General features: G+C 38.5%; 1 protein-coding gene across 41 annotated transcripts in view; it reads right to left on the bottom strand.

The window, feature by feature from the left end:
* Positions 1-19,974, bottom strand: part of NEB (nebulin) — a 182,696-nt gene that overhangs the window by 153,067 nt on the left and 9,655 nt on the right. For all 41 annotated transcript variants that reach the window (XM_088794668.1, XM_088794659.1, XM_088794669.1 and 38 more), the window contains exons 8-20: positions 19,529-19,633; positions 18,702-18,806; positions 13,572-13,676; positions 9,213-9,317; positions 8,476-8,583; positions 6,712-6,828; positions 4,941-5,045; positions 4,746-4,853; positions 4,539-4,643; positions 4,029-4,127; positions 2,943-3,047; positions 1,243-1,350; positions 1,044-1,157 (exon numbers count right to left, since the gene is read on the bottom strand). In XM_088794668.1, the coding sequence (XP_088650794.1) occupies positions 1,044-1,157; positions 1,243-1,350; positions 2,943-3,047; positions 4,029-4,127; positions 4,539-4,643; positions 4,746-4,853; positions 4,941-5,045; positions 6,712-6,828; positions 8,476-8,583; positions 9,213-9,317; positions 13,572-13,676; positions 18,702-18,806; positions 19,529-19,633 (1,389 nt within the window). The remainder of the gene's footprint in view (positions 1-1,043; positions 1,158-1,242; positions 1,351-2,942; positions 3,048-4,028; positions 4,128-4,538; positions 4,644-4,745; positions 4,854-4,940; positions 5,046-6,711; positions 6,829-8,475; positions 8,584-9,212; positions 9,318-13,571; positions 13,677-18,701; positions 18,807-19,528; positions 19,634-19,974) is intronic.

Raw genomic sequence — 19,974 nt, forward strand, 5'->3', positions numbered from 1 at the left:
ACTGAGCACTTATTATGTGCCTAGTGTTCTAATGTGTTCTGTGATTGGATGAAAAACAAAAGATAAAGATACATGTGCTATCAACAGAGAGCTATAACCTTTTCGAGTGGAGAAGGGATAAGGAACTAGAGAACAAGATAGTTTCATGCATGTAAGCACTGTATACTGACATAATTCAATGTAAAGTTATTAGACAAAGTAACTGAGTGAGATGTTTTAAAGTGCCATAGACTATATAGTAAATGCAAAATAAATTAAAGAACACATGGGCAAAATGAAAGCAAATAATATAAATATTCTCTTTAGTCATGAAAAAGTAATATTTGCAAGCTATGTTGAACATTCTTACCACTTTTAAGTGACTCTCTAAACATTTTTTAAACACATTGTATACTGCAATTTGCAACAGTAGATGCTTGCTTCTCTATAGTAAGAATTTTAACCAAAAAAATAATAGGTGGCCCATAGACAAGCCTTAAGGAATCCATAAATTCTCTGAAATTCAGACACAAGTCATGAAAAAACTTTGTTTTTCTAGATGGATGATCCAAATCTTTTATCAGATTCTCAAAGGGGCCTATCATCAATTCTTGGATCTATGCCGATACTAAATACCAAAGTCAATAAACAACAATGATATACTAAGGTTTTTATCTGTGACTCATGATTTTCTTCCAGAATAAAGACAATTTTAAAAACCATCATTTTAAAGGTTATTTTTCAATTAGAAGAAAATATGAAAACATCTAGTGATATTTTCCAAAAGGTTTTGAGAATTACCACCAATATTCTGTTAAATACTAGCACATTTTTCACATTTTTCACAGTGAAATGGGCATAAAGTAGAAATCAGTATTTTCTCTCCTCAGTTGTGAGAGGCGCAAGAATCTGGAGGGTATCATTCCACTTCTAAACTCCCCAGTAGTTTGTTGTTGTGAACCTGAGAAACCCATGGATCTGGACTCCTTTCACATGCTACTACCCTTGGGCATGTTCACAGGGACGCCATCTTGCAAACAAGACAGAATTACAAAAGCACTCACATCGCTCTGGAGTTTGGCCGTCTTCAAAGAATGCAGCATCTTGGGATCATCATTAATGCTGAGGGCTCCAATCATTTTCCCTTTGTTTTTCTCATAGTCTTTCTTGTACATCACCTGCAAAGACACGACACGTGCCAGATCCCATTCCTCAGGAAACATCACTGAGGCCCCCCTGCCCAGGTCCCCAGGCCATACTCACATCACTAGCATTCTTGCTGTTGGCTTTGGCTGCCAGTAGGGGAATGGCATCCACTTTAATGTCAAACTTCTTAGCTTTGCTCTTCTCCCAGTCGTACTTATAAATATTCTGGACAGGGAAATTTCAGCAAAGGAATTGGCAAAAATGGTGTGCATGTTATTACACTTTAAACACTAAAGGGTAACCCAGTCCCTTGTCTTACTATAAAATAAATAGACCTTTTTTCTTGTGAATGAAATCATGCATATTTTAGATAATTCTCTTCAAGCTGAAGCTTCTAACTCTCCAAGATTAAGCTTCTCTACTCTTCATTAGAATATTTCATCAATTAAGATACTTCTAGTTATGATATAATATTTGATTCCTAATACTGAATGTTTTATAGAATGGCACAAATATTTTATAGTTGACTTAATAAAGGCATCACTTTTATTTGATTTCAAAGTTCTCTGCAAATGTTATTTCATGAATCATTACAATACTCATTGATGCTGGATAATTTATACTTATTTACACCGTGTTTTCCCCAAAATGAGACCTAGCTAGACAATCAGCTCTAAGGCATCTTTTGGAGCAAAAATTAATATAAGACCCAGTCTTATTTTACTATAATATTAGACTAGGTATTTATAATATAATATAATATAATATAATATAATATAATATAATATAATATAATATAATATAATATAATAGCGGGTCTTATATTAATTTTTTGCTCCAAAAGACACATTAGAGCTGATTGTCATGTCAGGTCTTATTTCTGGGGAAACAAGGTAGAGTTGCTGATGAAATTGAAACCCAGAATGTAATTTGCCTTTTTTTTAAAATTATGTTTGGAAATGAACGATAGTAATGGATACCTGGCCTTATGCCTTTTGAATACCCTGTATCTTCATTAGTACAAGTACTCTTACATGTAGAAATAATAAAGAACATTATAGGCTTGGGGAATAAATGAAATGAAATTGAATCTTAAAAAAATCAAATCATGAAAGAAAATTAATTATAGTATAGTATAAATGAATATATGACTGAAAGATCTAACATTAAGATTTGCAATTTTGCAACAACATGGATGGATCTTGAGATTGCCACACTAAGTAAGCAAAATAAGTCAGAAAAAGTTGAGAACCATATGACTTCACTTATATGTGGGATATAAAACTGAAAGCAACAAACAAACAAGACAAATAAACAAACAAAAACGCATAGACACAGATAACAGTTTAGTGGTTATCAGAGGGTAAGAGAGTGGGGATGTGGTAGAAAAGGGGGTCACATATACAATGATGGAAGGAAAACTGACTCTGGGTGGCGAACATACAATGTGATATATAGATGATGTATTATAAAAATATACACTTGAAACCTATGTAATTTTACTAATCAATGTCATCCCAATACATTTAATAAAAAATTTTAAAAGATTCGCAATTAAACATACATGAGTGGTGGCATTTTTAAGGTTGGTTAAAATATATTAAGATTGTCTAATTGTATGAATCTACTTACAAGATTGCTACACACATTTTATAAGGTGAATTCAAAGTTATATTGGCAGCGGCTTAGGAATGTGACACAAATGTTAACTGTTCTTCCTATCTTTAACATTGAAATATTTATTCAATGAAAGAATTAAAAAATCAAAGTCTATGCTGTCAGGGAATCACATGGCATAGTACGCGTGAGGAACTTACATCACTTAGGTTATAAGCATTGACTCTGTGCTGGATAAAGGCAGGAGTATCTGGAGGTATATGACACTTAAACTTTTCACTTTCATGTTTCGCTTTGTAATTTAGCTGAGAGAGAGAGAGAGAGAGAACCATTAGTTCTAAAGAAGAATTGTTCTAAAAAAAAAAAAAACTTGAGTGGCAGGTTTCATAAGATAAATTGTAAAATACATTTTGTTAAATAACAACTGACAAAGTTGTTAAGATTAAAACAGAAATCCAGAGCTAGGGTAGGCCACGCTGTGTTATTGACAACTTGTGTGCTGGACACGCGACTGCTGTTATCACATCTATTACCACGGTGGGACCCTAAGGGAAGGAAGTGCTTCTTTCATATACGGTCCCCTTCTCCTGTATCACCCATATCAGAACCCTATGGATTGATAGTGACAGCCCTTTCTTCCTTTTCATTGTCAATTCTCATTGGAGAATCTTGTCTAACAAAAATGGTTATGTCCTCTCACATACATGTTGATATTCTAATTAAAGCCTTCATTTCTGGCCATAAATCTACTGAGGTTACTTTTAGTTCTATTTTCCTAGTTTAACACAAGTTTGGAAATTCATATTTAAAACTCATATGGTAAACTTATCTCAAACACTCCATTTTCCAAAAATGTTTTTTTGAGAGAGAAATCCCATATGTTGAATACCTGTTCTGGGCCAGGATGTGTGCTATGCACATATCTCCTTTCACTTAATCTTCAAAACAACCACATATGAGGCATAGAAAGGTTAAATAATTTGCCCAGACAGAGCTGGAATTTGAATCTAGTTTTATCTGACTTGAGAACTCATGTTCTTTCCAGTACATAAAGCTACGTTAGTTTCCCTTATAAAACTATTTTACTATAATTACTATCTACCCAAGAAGATGCAAGGCATCTAAATAGGAAAATATTTTAGGTGATTGCACATATTAAACTTGTTAAACTTGCTAAAACTCACGTTGCCTTTCTGGTAAATGTGAGAAATTAGTAGATTTTCTGTATAGAGTTATGCTACATTATCCCTCATAATTGGATTTCCTGGATATTTAGAGAAACTTACGTCACTCAGTTGTTTGGAATTAACTTGGGCTTGCACCTGAACAGGAGAGTCGGTTACTTGAGTGAATTTTGTCTTATCTGGATGGACTTTATAGGCATGCTGTGGGAGAGAAAACGAAACAGGTTTAGCGGTATCACTCGTCAAATCCACGTTGACCTATAGGAGAAGTGAGCAGAACCCTGTCCCCCCTAAGAAAAGATACCTATAATTAATAAACCACATTGTTTTTTTTTCTAATTAGACTGCAGTGTCTTTGAGAGATGTTCTTATCTGTACAAGAAACTTTCCCATATTTTCAGATGTGAACTCTTCTTTGGGAAAATTAACTAGAATTAGCTCTTGAAATGTATGGATGATAATAGGAAAAAATAGTATATCTACTATAAATTTTCTTTGTTAGAATTTTTGTTTTGCTTGCATTTATTTGTAAAAGTGTCAAAATGTTAAACACACCTTGGTCACTAGATACTGTGGAGGGCAGTAACTTCACAGTTCATACTATAGACTTACGTCTTTACACTGATTCAGTTTCTTGATAGTTTCATATTCTTGAGTTATGGTCTGGGGGAAGAAGCCTTTGCCTCTGTCCTCTTCATATTCTGCTTTGTAGTTTTTCTATGAGGAAAAGTAATCAGACATAAGGATGAAACAACCATTACATTCATACCCGAAAAAAATGTGTTATTTGGAAAACTAAACAATGGTCTTAGAACGTACATCACTGTTTTGAGCTGTGACTTTCATGCAGTGTGTGTAATACGGATCCTCAAAGGTGCCTACATAATGTCCTAGAACATTCTTTAAGTAGGAATCTTTGTAGTTAGTCTGAAAGACAAAACATATTTCATTTATTTGTGTGTGAAATTATGCGTCTTTTCTTTGACAGGAGGGAGTGATCCTAGGATGGCTTACATCACTGCTGAATTTGTGCAGAACCGTGTCAAGCTGAAATTTGGGGGTCTCGCAGTAATTCATGCTCTTTGCCTTTGTCTTCTCATAGTTTTCCTTGTACAATTTCTGCAAAAGAAAAAAAAAAATCAGTGAAAGTATATTGCTGTCACTCCCACACTGATTATAACACTTGTATTTTCCAACACTAAGCAAAAGAAGAAGAAAAAAGTTACTGCCTGTCAACTGTCTTAAAAACTGACAATTAGATATGTGGGTGTCGTGAACGATAAACCTTTTCTGTTAGCAATTATTGTAAAGCCAAAGTGTATAACAATCTTCAAAAAATTCAGAAACCAATTTGGTGTCTCCGACCAAGCCCTTAGTTGCAGAGATTCACATCTATCTCTGAAATGCGGCCTTCTCCTTCTCCCAGGTCACATACTCTCCCCTCACTGATGGTGTCCCAACAAACAGGAGTATTCTGAGTAGCACTCAATTTTTCTTTTTTTTTTTTAAACAAACATTCATGAAAAACTTTAATAAACATTAAGAAATACATAGTCTCTCTTCCTCCTTCGACCAAGGAAAAACTCCTTACTGTACTTTAAAAATAAGAATGTACAAGAACTCAGATCATGAATCTACTAACTCGTCTTCTCTGCTAGGATTTGTCTTTAGCTCTAGCAATAGCAATAAACAATTAATGGATTTTAAATGCACAACTGAGAAAGCAGATCACTGTCACCTTTTTATGTTGGGTTTTGAAATTGTAAATGGTTTACATTTCATTTTTAATATTTTTCCATTCCTGTCTTTATCAGCAAAGTGGATCTACACCTGGGCTTTTATGTTTGATAAAGAAGGCCTTCGTTTAGGAAGCAGGAGACATGCTGTGCCTTGATTTTTCTGCAGAGCTATTTAAACAGATCCATTTACACTCTCTCACCTGCCACTTCTAAGTCACATGTGCTCATTTCTCAAGTGCTGACTTAATCCAAGGGACAAAGAAACGATAACGAACCCACACAGAGAGCCCCATTTATAATCCTCAAATATGGGGAAAGCTTACTTCAACTTAACCATAGGGAAAAACTCAACTGATCACAAGCTCAGTCTCTTTCCATGTATAGTGAAAGTGGTCTTGGGCTGTTAGTCTAGTAATGCCAGGCCCAGTTCTCACTTATCTAATCTATTTGAAATCTAATGGATTAGTCAGGCTCTAACAATTCCACAAGTAGAAATTCCTGTGAAGACTTGGGGAGAGTCTTACAAGTTCTGCTCTCTGCAAATGATGGTTTCTGGGGCCAAGATCTGAGGAGAAAAGGGCAGCCATGGGGAGAGAAGTCGTACGACACAGGATGTTTTCCTTCTTCTCCCAGCAGCGGGCCTGACGAACACTAGGCCAGAGAGCTACCACTGCTTCATCTCTCCTTCTCCTCCCCTTTCAAAGTTTCCTTCCGCCTCTGTTAACACCGCAACACGTCTCCTACAATGTACACTAGCCTTGGAGGCACAGGCACCTGGAGCCCACAAGGAAAGGACGATTTCTCTGCTCGTTGAACTAAATCCACAGCACCCCCCACCTCCACCCCCATCCCCCTAATAAAATGATACACATCATATTCAGAGGCACTAATACCTTCCTGTGGTTAAATGGTTCCAGGGAACCGCTACACCGTAATTTTAAAGTATTTGCAAAGTTATATTTGCATTTAGTCATTATAAAAGGAGATAGATTTCATCTCTCCTGCAGCTAAGGTCAAAACAACACTTTTGACAAGGCTATACTTACATCACTTAGGGTATTTCCTGCTGCCATCAGCCTCCTAAGCAGTGGGTTCTCTGAAGCAGGAAGTACATTATAATCTGCTTTTGCTTTATTCTTTTCATAGTCTTCTTTGTATTTTATCTGTGGGTGTGAAGTAAAGTGATAAAGTAACTCTCTGGGTTATTTTTGCTCTCATCTCTATTACAACTATTATAACAGTTCTACAAATCAATTTTCTCTTTAGAAAAATGGCAGCTTGACATTTTATAAACAAAATACTCATAGTAACTCATAACAGTAGCAGAGAAACTATAAATTTCCAAGATATCTTTTTGTTACCATGCATTTATTCATTCAAAAATATTCATTATGATATTTTTGAGTACTTATTATATTCTAGGCACTGGGACACATACAAGAAAGAATAACACATAGTCCCTGCCTTCAAAGATAGAAATAGGTAGATACATAAATAATGGGAGAGAGAAAGATCCACAAATAATGACAGCACATCATGCTGCTTCAGAACCCTTATTCAGCTCCTACCTACCTGCCAACACATTTTTAAAGAAAGAAAGCCGGAAGCATCATGAATCTACCCTTTGTTGCCTCATCTGTGACTGTGTGTGTGAGCGTGTGCGTATTTAATGCACACGCAGGAGGAGAAGGAACTGGTTCTAGTTCTGACCATGATCCCCAGGGCCAGCCATTTACTCAGCAAATATAACTATACAATGTAGACAAGTTCAAAGAATCCTAGATAATGTACCAACATTTAAGAACCTTAGAAAACAAATACAATCAGCTTGGTATCCAAAGGCAGGATATACACAACTGAAAAACAGATGCGCAATGCCCTACAACTCACAGAGAGTACTCACAGGGGATAATGTACAGGAAGGGGAGACACATATAACCTCTCCATCTCATAGAATTATATATTTCACTGAAAAGTGGAAATAAGCAGAAAGGAAATTCCACAGACCTTACTATCCCCCTACCTGCATCTGAGCTATGCAGCCTCTTGGCCTGTCTATGGATGAACTGTCAGGGTGTGTGGCAAAGCCATCCCCTCCTGGCAAGCACCAGATCGTCTCCCCTTTCACTTCTTTAGGACATTGCTCCTGCCCCTCTTGCCCCCTCCAACATCATCACTTTGGACCTTCTAGTCCAAAATATCACTATCTTGGACCTGGATGTTGAAATAGCCTCCTAAGTGATGCGATCTTCCTGCCCTCACTCCTCCAGCAGAGCCAACGCCCAGGTTAGAATCAGGTCTGATTGGCTTTGAAGGTTATACTCTTTCTAGTGCCCAACCTGCTTTAGAATGCCGAGGAGTCTGATGATTTAGCAAAGTCACTCTATAGAGTATATGAGCGTATCCATGGATTCATGTATCCTGTCTGTGACTAGATTTTCACCAGTTAGTAGGAATATAAGAAAAATAACGGTAGTAATGAGTATGGGAGTATCTATGTTCACATAAGGCCACCAATTGTCTTTTATTAAGGGGTCTCAAAACCCCTGTTCTGTCTTCTGAGATTATAGCCTTTCTACTTCTGGGAACCAAAGGTCATTTATGAAATATTGAAGATGGTAATTGGGAGTTGTTGATGTTCATACACAGAAATTTTTTTTAAAAAAATTTGGTAGCCCTATAATAACACCAAAGTACTTTTTTGTCTCCTAAGGAATGTGTGTTTTTTTTTCAAAATATACAAAAGCAAGAGTTATAAGAAATTCACCCACACTGAGACCACTGGGATAAATGAAAGAAATTCCTCTTACCGTGCTAGCTGCCAATCCAGCTTGTTTATTCACTTTGTATTGTGGTGTTTCAGTTTGCATGAAGTAGATCCGGTCTTTCATATTCTCAAAGTCTTGTTGGTATTTCCTCTGTAAGACATTAAACATACAGAAGAACTGCAGTGGCAACAAACTATGCAAGGCTTTTACACAAAGAGGCCACGTGGAGAGTTACCCAAAGCCTGCTCCTCTTCGTTACCCAAGTTCAATTACAATAAAAGCATGTGGTACCATTACAAAAATGATTAACAACTTAACAGAGATTTGGAGCAATTATAATGGGCTAAAAGACAGACTCCAAGAAGGAGCTCTTGAAGTCCAGTCACAGAGAACTTAAGAGAAAAGAAAAAGAGGACTTATATTTTCCAAAGGAAAATCTAGGAAGAAACTAATCAGTTTCATAAGTGTACTGTTTGGGTTCCCAGCAAAGAATAAATTAAGAAGGGCCCCTTCAACCTGTACTCACTTTGAAATCATATTGTTCCTATGAAAACTGAGGCAAGAGTAATGGAATCTAATCAAAACAATTTTTCTCAAAAGTAAGGAAAGATTATAAGATTTCTTTCTCAATGGGAAGTCAACACAAGTCTTGCTCCCAAGAAGAGGTGCCAGGACTTCTGAATGTTCAGGTACCACTTCAGGTGAAACAGGAGGCTAGAAATCATAAAGTAAGGGTCCCCCTTTCAACCTAAGAATATCCAGCCATCCTTTTTACTTACTGAGCTGATGTTATCAGCATTCATCCTGGCAGTTGCAATTTCAAAGCAGGGTGTCTCACTCCATTTGCCTTTGATTTTATTTTCATAGTCTTGCTTGTATTTTTGCTAGGAGGGAAAAATAAGGAAAGTGGACTAGCAAAACCCAGGACTTGACAAATAAGACAGCAAATTAAGTGGTAACTAACAACTTTCAAAAACATCTTGACTAGACCCTTCTTGGGTCCTTGCCAGATGTCTTCAAATCTTCCAGTATAGTGTCAATTTACCCATCAAGAAAATTGGGTGAGGGAGATAGAGGTACTAATTCTTCCTCCCTTACTGAGTTTGGGTACTTAGTTCATTCAGAATTCACAGCTGTTTCCTGATGTTTGAGGAAGGAGAGAATTAGAAGCATCTTCCACTTGTAACTCATAGTTATAATAAAACCACTCAACCCCAGATTTCGATGCCAGATGACCTTAACCATTAATTTCTGAGCTTTACCAAAACTCCTAGTTACAGAGAAGGCAATACCAAAACAAAATTGGCTTGCAGACCAATGAATAAGACTTCCTAATTTAGACTTAAAGAAATTTTTGTGAGAACTGGCAAGTAATTCAAAAATTAAACTGTTGCCCTATCTTACTCCCAAACACCATACCACCTAAATCCCAGGCTGTGAGCTCCTTGGAGAGAGGAATTATATCTTCTTGTTTTTGTATTCTCAGCATTTAACATAAAATGTAGCATGCAGAATTTACCTCATAAAGGTTTGTTCAGCATTAAGTTGAACTGAGTCCATGATATGTGGTTTTGAACAACCTAGAACTGAAATATAATTAACCTAGCCAACCCCACACCTGGGCACACGAGCTGGAGCCAGAGCTAGGTTAGACCAATTTCCCCTCTTTGGCTCACAAAATGGGTTCGACATAACCAATGTGTCTCAAGGTGTTGTCATGCCTAAACCACCATCACACTCTTCAAGGAAAAAGAAAGTGGTTTTCTGGTATACCTTCAACAGAACAAGTACCAAGGGTGATTGATGGGTAGAACCAGTAAGTTTACGTCAAAGTTAAAGGAAGCCCAGCCCTCCCTCAAATGCCCTATATTCTTTCTTCCCAAAAGGTTAATATGCTAATTAATAGCCAAGAGGTTTTCATGGCTATAAAATATAGAGCCCTGGACCTGAGTTCAGAAGCTCTGGGCCTAAGACTTAACTCCATTATTTCCAAAATTGTGACTTAGCCTCTCTAAGCTTCAGTTTTCTTAACCACACACGCTGGCAGTAATAGTCATACTTGCACAGAGGATTTGGGGAAGATCAAATAAGGTCATACACTGAAGAGTGCTTTGTAAACTCTACAATGCTAAACAAATGTAACGTATAATAATTGCAACATAACAAAGAGTAAGAAACTCTACAGAAAAGACAACTGTGTGTGTGTGTGTGTGTGTGTGTGTGTGTGTGTGTGTATTCTTTAATGGAAATTTTTGCTGAGGTAAAATTTACTTTATACTGCCAATTAATTTGCCCACCATCCTCTTTTGAAGCTTTAAAGAATTGAAGTCAATCAAACTGATTTTTCCATTTCCTAAGATAGCGTATAGAAGTGTTTCTAATCTTTTTGGAGAATGACCTCAATGGAAACCTGGAGGCAAGAATCAATTTAACTTTTTCTAGGATTTTGTGTTCATTCATTTAACAGAGGGAAGTACATTAGGTCAATTATGAGCTCTGGGACACCTTCTGTGGTAACCACATGTCGATAGATGTAGGAAGATTTCTCCAACAAACCATAGTCGCTCCTCCCCAGAAGTCGGCTGAGGGTGCTTTTGTTGGGCCATAAATCAGGCATCTGAACGTCCTGCTTAACCACATGGTGACCAGAAGTGTTATGAGTAGCGAGTACAGCACACAGGGTTTCCTTTCCATTCTAGATCCCAGTTGGGTATCAGCTGGAAATTCCAACCTGAAATCTTATATTTTCCTATTGTGAATCAGGAAGAAATCAGAGAGGCAGGCACAGAGAAACCAAAAGGACTTCTCAGTCCCTTCAGAACCCCACTTGCAGCTGGTTGTAGTGGACACAGCTTCCTCTCCTGGACATGGAGCCTGCTTACATGGACAGCTCTGCCTGCCTGCCCATCTATGCTAGAGCTACAAAGTAAGCTGAGCCAGGAGGAGGTGCTGGCATGTAGTTGATGGCTTTGGCCAAAAACAAAGGTGAGAGTATGGATTCTGACAGATATATTAATAGGAGAGAAGGTTGGTAAACAGAATGTAACTGCAATATAATTGTTACAGATATGTACTCATTATATTATATGGATAGAAGGCTGTAAGACAAAGGGATGAATCTGGAAGACACGATTTAACAAGGATAGGTAAGAATTTAAATTCATGAAAATGAATAGATAAAGGAGATCTGTACGTATTTTGGAGAGAAAGAAAATGATACTGAAGCATGGGTCAAAGCAGCTTGACCGTGGGGAAGACTTCAAGAGAAAGGAAATGAGTCCCTGGTAGCCCTACACTTCTCCTATTGGATGGTTTGTTGTTGAATGGGCTGCAACCAACCACAAGCATTTCTTCTCAAGGTGACTATTATTTGGGATGCACAACAGCCATTAAGAACTTGGAAATATGGGTAAGACTGGGATGAATAACTATCACCAGGGCTGAACCTGGTGACCTTCATCCACAGCCATCTTCCCCTTGGCTCATATTGTTATTCCCAAGGGCAAACAGCCCTGGCAATGCCTTCAAAATACCCAGTAATGTCACCATATCCAACTGCAGTCCAATAGGTATATAATGCAAGCCACCACTGCAATTTTAAATTTTCTGGTAGCCATATCTTAGAATGTGAAAGGAACAGGTGGGAAATTAATTTTAATAATATATTGTATTTAACCCAATAGATCCAAAAATATTACCATTTCAACAGGCAATCAATATAAAATAATTAATGAGCCATTTTTACCTTCTTTTTGTCGTAAGTGTTCAAAATCTAGTGGATATTTCCCACATATAGGACTCTCAGTTCATACTGTTACATTTCAAGTATTCAATAGACACATGTGGCTGGTAGCTACTATACTGAAGAGTATAACTCTAAACTAATCAGCAAGACTGATTTAGTGAGAGGCTGACTATGGGGGGGAAGGGGGGTTGAAAGTGATTGTTTTAATCACTTTCAAGTACCCATACGGCATACTCAAATAAGGTAAAAGAATGTTGCCTTAGTAAGATATTTTTTAAATAAAAATTTTTTAAATAAAAATTTTAAACAGGTTTATTTTTCTAAGTGACTATTCAAATAGAGCTTTTCTTTCAAAATGATAAATCGTCCTTGCTCCCCAGTCTTATCTACAATACCAAACTATAGAAGGCCATCTCTTTATAGACAGTTCTAAAGTTAATTTCTGCTTAGCCGTGGGCAAAATTTTCGGTTCATGGTATTCCCATTGGTGAAATTTGACTGTATTTACTAGATCTTTTATCCAACTAGCCCTCGGTTATATAGTAAGGTAATCTGCAATATCAGACACTAAAAAACATCATTGAATAGACTTCATCTTCTATAACTTCCTCCTTCTCCTTAACTAGAGATAGCCTTTCAAAAAAAAACACAAAAAAAAAAAAAACCCACTAGAACAAGATAGAAATCTTGAGGTTTCATCAAAATTTAAGCAGAAGACCAAACTGAGACTCAATTCCACAAAGCGCAAAGAAAAGTATTTAAAAGTAGCAGTATCCCAGGAGAAAGTGGCCTGATTTGGACCAGTTTTTAAAAAGGAATTTAACATGGGTCTATTCAGCAGTTGAACATCTGCCTCTCTGCATTCTTCAGAGCTGCTTCACCAGCCTAAATATAGGCAGTCCAGGCTGTTTGCCAGGGCCTTCAAAGTTATTAGGTGCCCTCCTATGCCTGCCAAACTAAGCTTTGTCTGAGAGACCACTCGTGCATTCTTATTTTCTCCACGTCTGACTGAGAGCATCAAACTATATTGGGTCTTCACACTGAATTAAAACAATCAGATCCTCTGTGGAAAGGTATGGTTACTTGGTTCTCTGTTAGTGAGACTAACAGAGACATTTCATAAGTGAAATGTTAAAGGATGGGTTTGTTTTCAAAATGCAGCTTTCACATGTATCAACAATCACTGAGTCATCGAGCTGGTTGAACATTTAACATGGTATCATGATGTTAATGGATGTATTGCTTTTGCTGTAGCATTTTTAGGGGCATATGCAAAAATATTCAGTGTTTATGTTGTGTCTTTATGTTCATCTTAGTTATTTTTTCTGAGGGTTGAGGTTATTCAGCATAGTTTTCAAGGACGGCAATATCCCAGCCCTATCTATTTACTTACCTTGCTCAGTTGATTAGTCACTTTCTTGGCAAATTCTATATCTGGAGGATCTGGTAGAGATGTGAATTGGGTATGCTGTTCAGCAAGACCTTTTTTGTAGGAAATCTGACAAAATAAAAGGGATGCTCATGAGCCACAGATAACTGTTCTACATCTCATGTTTCATTTGTTGGCATTTTTTAAAAAGACTATGTTTTCATCATATTCGAAGTCTTAATCTTCCGTGTATCATGTAACCGTAGTTTATACCTGTAGATGTTACATGCCCTTTCTCTCAACATTACTGGTGATTTTTCTCTTTGAATTTTCTCTTTTCTCCAACATTATTGTCCCTAGGTCAGTTTCCTTCCATTTATTTTCATGTCATGATCTGCAACTAAAATTATTCTCTTAACCAGCATCCTCAACTCCAACCTCTTGTCTTTACATCACACCTGTTAAAAAAACTGCCAGCTCTGGATCAACTTAACCACACACCTTCCATTGTTTTTATATCCAGGATGCTGAATGCTACTGAAGAAAATCACACAACTCTATGGGTTGGGTAGTGAAAACATGATAAGCAAGGTTAATAGGGACACAGGAAGAAGGTCCAGAGGAGGGAGAGGGAGACTGTTGAGCCCAAGCCCTTAGCTTGAAATGTACACCCCTACCCAGCGATAGGTTCTGTGAACAACAGCTTGCTTGGGGCTCGGTGCCCAATGCTCTGAATTTATCCAATTGCCATTTGCCTTCAATGAAGCTTGAACATCCCATTATGTGCCTCTGGTCAGTCTCTACTGCTAGTGGCTCGTCTAAAACCCAATACTGTCCTTCAGCCCCCGATCAGCTCCACCTTACCCTCAGCTTCCTCTTTCATAGAGTAAAGACAGGTTACACACTTATTTTCCTCCATACTCATCCCTGCCTCTCCCACCCCTCCCTCACATGGCTCTGAGGAGAAGCATCCTTGGCAGGGCATGAGCCTAGCACTCAGGGTACTTTTCCCACCACCAGCCTCTGTACCTTACTCTATCAGTCACCGCTCCTCTTTCTTACATCTTCAACCTCTCCCTCTTCATTAGCTCCTTTCCTTTCGCCTATAAAAGACCTCTCACCTTAAAATAAGTATGTTCATTAATCATGCATCCTCTTCACTCTTTTTCTTCACTACTGACTCCTCAGGCTTTTCCTTCCACCAGTCTTGACCCCTGCCTCCCGACAATGCAGAATATTCATAGCTCCCCAGACACAGGAAGCCGTGTTATGTCTCTGGATTTCATGCATACTGCTCCCTTTCCCCAGAATGCCCCAGCTCCACCTTACCCCCTTTGCCTGCACACTACTACTCATTCTCCAGGTCTCAGGACAAGCTCAGTTTCCCCTCCTGTACCCTCCCTGACTCAATGATCTTCTCCAGGGATCTCACTCAACTTAGACCTTACTTCCTGTAACGGAATTATCAGGTGACACTGCAACTGGTTGTTTACCTGTCTGTCCCTCCTTAGACTGTGAGCTCTGGGATGGCAGAGAACAGATCCTCTCAGTTGGGAATGCTTGTGGCCTGTGCAGTACCTGACTAGAGTGAGGGTTCAAGGACTGATTTCTGAATGTGTGGTTTTCACACTGAGACCATCAGGGCAAGTCTGAAGAGGAGACTCATCCACCTGATTCTTCCATCACTCAACTGTGAGACTTCTACAAATTATATCTCCTTCCAGGTGGCAGTATTCTTATTTATAAAGTAAAGAGGTCGTGTATATTAATACCATGTTTCCCCCGAAAATAAGACCCAACTGGAAAACAAGCCGTAGCATGATTTTTCAGGATGCTCATAACCTAAAATAAGCTCTAATGCATCTTTTGGAGCAAAAATTAATATAAGACCCAGTCTTACTTCTGGGGAAATATGGTAGGGCTTATTTTATATTATGAGCATCCTGAAAAATCATGCTAGGGCTTATTTTTTGGTTAGGTCTTATTTTCGGGGAAACATGGCAGTTCCAAGGTCCCAATCATTTTCTTTATGCTTTAGCCAATTCCACCTGTATCTTACCCTAACAACATCTATCTAGTGCCTATAACAAAAACTTTCATGGACATTAAATCAATTGGGGTACACAGACAGATTTTAAAATGTATTCATTTAATTAGACTGCTTAATTTCTTTTAAATAAGTGAAGACATTTTAGGCATAAGGCAACCTGTATTTTTCCATGACTGGTTATATCCTTAAGGAGAAAGCAACATCCTGGCAGGAGAAATGATATTAAGTAGGACATCCTGTCACGAACTTGCAGAGAAATCAGATCTAGATGTCCTAATTTCTAAGGAACCTTGGTCAGAATTCTGTCTAGTTAGAATTCTGTGCTCTGCATTAGCTTAAAGACTCTCTTAGGGTTTGCAAAGTCTTCAGTCTCTACTTAGATAAAAAGAAAACATGTTAATTAGGGTTAAGAAAAACTCAGGAAGAAGGTACAGGAGAGGGAGAGGGAGCCTCTGAGCCCAAGCCTTTAGCTTGAAATCTACATGCCTCCCCAGGGGTATGCTCTGTGAACAACAGCTTGCTTGGGGCTCGGTGCCCAATCATTGTACAAGTTCATGGAGCTGACAACAGTATTAATAGGCGTGCTGGTAATCTGATACTTAGTGCATACTTGGGCTGCAATAAAAACAAAAGCAGACCTTAACTGCCAAGTCTTTCTGAGGAAGAATGGGAAGACTTTACTTCATTGTTATAATTCTCCTTCATTATGTCCTCTATAGAGGTATTTCAAAAAATGTGGTCAACTTTAATTGTTCAAAGTCCATAGCACTAGAGTGGCGTGCAGGTAACCCATTCACAACTCCACTTCACAGATAAAGGGAGACATTAGGGGATTAAGAGTCTTCTTGGAAACCTCTCCCTGGGCTTCCAGGATATGTATTTCCTGGTTCCCCTTCAACTTCTCCAACCGTCTGTCCCCTTATTGTTTTGCTGGCTCCTTTCCAGATGTCCTCAGTGTGGGTGTCCTCCAAGATTCTGCCCTTGGCCACACACTGTTCTGCCTCCCTCATACATTTTCACGTCTTCAGCTGTCACTTATACCCTGATGACTCAAATATTCCTCATCTCACATTTATGCAATAGCACTAAATTTCTAATTCGTTCATAGGATGCCTAGATCTGAATGTTCCTTCCTTTATCTCAACTCTCTTTCTCTTTCACTAAAGCAGTTTTACCAGTTATAGCTTTATACACCCGGACTGCCAGTCTTGGTCATAAACTTGTCTGTGTCTCCTTTCACTCTTTTGTCTCCAATAGCCACTGTCCCTGTCATCGCTCTGATCCATCTACATTACCAAAATAGTCTTCTACAAATTATCACGATTTGTCCTAGTCCTAATCCACCATATTGTCCATCAAAACTTCTCCAGAGTCTACTCTTACCATGTAATAAGATTTCTCCAAAATCTTAGGATGCCTCTTATTGACTATCGTATCATGTCAAATCTATTTTGTCTGATCAAGGTCCTACTGCAAGTTTCTTACAAGTGCCCTCCTACCTCAGCACCCATAGCTTTCACTTTCTTTGTTCCCTAAAGCCCCAGACGCACTTCTCCTCTGTCCCTTTGCTCAAGTGCTCTCTACCTGAAATGCACTCCCTACCCATCACTGCCCATTCCCTCAGAATCACCACCTCCACATGTCCTTTTCTGATGACTGACATGTATCCTGTCTTTCTCTTAGCAAGTATTAAACTGCAGGGATTGTTTGTTTTAACTTTTTTCTTGTGGTTTAATATGTAAAACATTCATCTGACCAGCTTGATTCTAAATTCTTAAGGAAAAGAATGAAAACTTCTTGTACTTTTCTGTCCTGCCAGGTATGAATGCATAATGGTCTTTCAATAAATTATTATTAATCACATGAAAAAGGTCACACAATGTTAATATTCATGAGAGATAGAACCAAAAAGCTAATCTTAAAAAAGAAGCAGAAGGTCCTTACACATTAAAATTGGTGCCATGCTCTAGATGGCCTTAGAATGTTGTTGTACCTTCTTTAGTTCCTAACTTATCCCATGGAAGGATAGGAATATATCTGTGCCTTATTTTAACCAATTACATGCAAACTAGGATAGAAATTATGTCTACTAAATTTGCAGGTGATATCAAATGAGAGACAATAAAAATTATAAAATTCATCAGAATCCCAGTAAGTTTCAAGATGCCAACTGGCTTAAGTCCATATTGAATGTAAGAAGACCCAGGGATTTAGCTGACATTGAATGAAAAATAACTTGTCATTTTATAATACAGTGCTCTCCTGAAGACTAAAGCAGTAGCCTTTGAATTTTCACCGTGGCTCCTAGCAAATCCAGGGCTCAAGAAATAAAGTACCTCAAAACAAGGGTAAGTGCTGGGCCGATGCACGGCTCGGTGCTGCTGCTGCTTTCAACTCTAAGGATGGTATTAGGCCTTCTGTGTTTCTCTAATATATAAACAGTTTTCAAGGTCCAGGATACTACTATTCTAGCCAGTGGGACCACTGATTTTTCGCTAACTCTGAAATGTCCTCTATGTACATCAGTGGCGAGGGTTCTTTGTGAGATAACTATATACACATATCTGGACAAGTGCATCAGTCAGTTCCCCCATGCCGGAAAAGGGGCACACATCACAATTCAGACTTTATGATTAAGACAGCAAATCAAAATCTTTCAATAACATTATTCACTTAATAAATTTGGGAAGGTGGCTATGATTCCAATAGATTTTTAAAATGCCACTTTATTGTACAGGAAAGCTTCAATTCCAGCCAAGGGGACAGAAGGGGCATGCACTAGTGCAAAGAACGTTGGTCTTGGGATCACAAGACCAGGCTTCTAGTCTGAGCTCTGCCACTAATTACCTATGTGACCTTAGACTCAAGCTGTTCACCTGTAGGAATAGGGGATTGGACAAAATTCCATCTAATATAAATTCTAAAATCTAATTTAAATTAGACACCAAAAATGATAATGATTCTAGATCTATTTCTCTGCAATAATGACAATAACAGGCGTTTTAGTCTGTTTTAAGGAAGAATTGCAATGGACATCTGGCCAGAAGATATAATTCGAGTTGCCTGATTCCACACTAAAATGGTGCTGATTGCAGTTTACTTACATCACTGAGAGCTTTCTGGGCTTGTGCAACCCTCCTCAGCTCCGGGCTATCATCATATGGGTAAAACAAACTTTTGTCTGCTTCCCAGTCTTCAGTGTACAGTTTCTAAGCAGAACAGAGTGAAAAGTTGTGAGAAAGTGAAATCACATTTACATGAAATACATACTTTTCGATTAATTCATCAGTGGCATAAAGAACCCAGGGCAAGGGGAGAGCAAAGGTAAACAGAACTCACAGATAACCTCTCCCTTTTCAGCCAATCCAAGTTGTATTTATTAATATCTTCTCCTGCATCTCGTGACAAACCTTACTTAGAGAAGGGCAGATGTATCTGATTCTGTTTCCTCTCTGCTCTGTGACTTTACGTACCTCCCTCATCAAGTACTAACACAAGTGTAAAGAGCCAGGACACTACTTAGTGTAGTTTCTGCCACAAAGTAGACCTTTAATAAGAGTGATGGCCAGGAACATCTAAAGTGTAGCAGAGGGTCAACAGAAGAACCAAAAATATTACTTTGTGGGTCTCCAGAGCTGGATCTCAGACGCACCTTTGTTCTCCCCACACACTCTTTCCCCAGGTTGCCCAAGTTCCTGAGAGCACCTTCTCCCTCTGCTCTGCCCAAGAACTTTCTTCTCAGTTCCTCCTTGCCAAGCACTACCCCTGCAGCCCCGCACGTCTCAAGCCTATTCACAAGGCTATTCCTGCGATAGCCTATAATCTGAACCGTGTTTCAGATTATCAAGAGTTTACTGAGTATGCCACTCACCACGTGATGTGGCAGGAGGACAGAGGAGGGTGGAAGAGGTGACAGAGCAGGGGCCCTTACCTTACTGAACAAGGCTGAGTTCTTAATGGCATGGACAAATTCAGGGGCATCAGGGGGAAGCAGGTACTTATCCTTGGTGTCTTCCCAGTTCTGCTTGTATAAAACCTAGACAGAAAGAAGAGAGGACCGTGGCTTGCTGCCTCCTCCAAGAGCATTAACGCTGAGAGAACACAGGAGGGCACCGTGAAGAGGTTTTCATAGGTGTCCTCACACAGAGGCTCTCAAGCTGTCAATGTGTTACTAGCAGCCATTATGAAACATCCCATAATACTTTGCCTGATTTCATAAACTTTCACTTGAAAAGTCTAATTTTTTAAAAAACTCAGTCATGATTCTGATCCTCTACAGATTCCTTTCAAAGGTTGCCACCTATCAGTCGTTGACTAAAGTTAGATGACAGACATGTTTTTTTTTTCACTTCCATGGTATTTTTTTAAAATGTTTTT

Source organism: Rhinolophus sinicus, chromosome 17 (genome assembly GCF_057876585.1).
Source record: "Rhinolophus sinicus isolate RSI-liver-muscle chromosome 17, RSI-T2T, whole genome shotgun sequence".
Taxonomy (NCBI): Eukaryota; Metazoa; Chordata; class Mammalia; order Chiroptera; family Rhinolophidae; genus Rhinolophus; species Rhinolophus sinicus.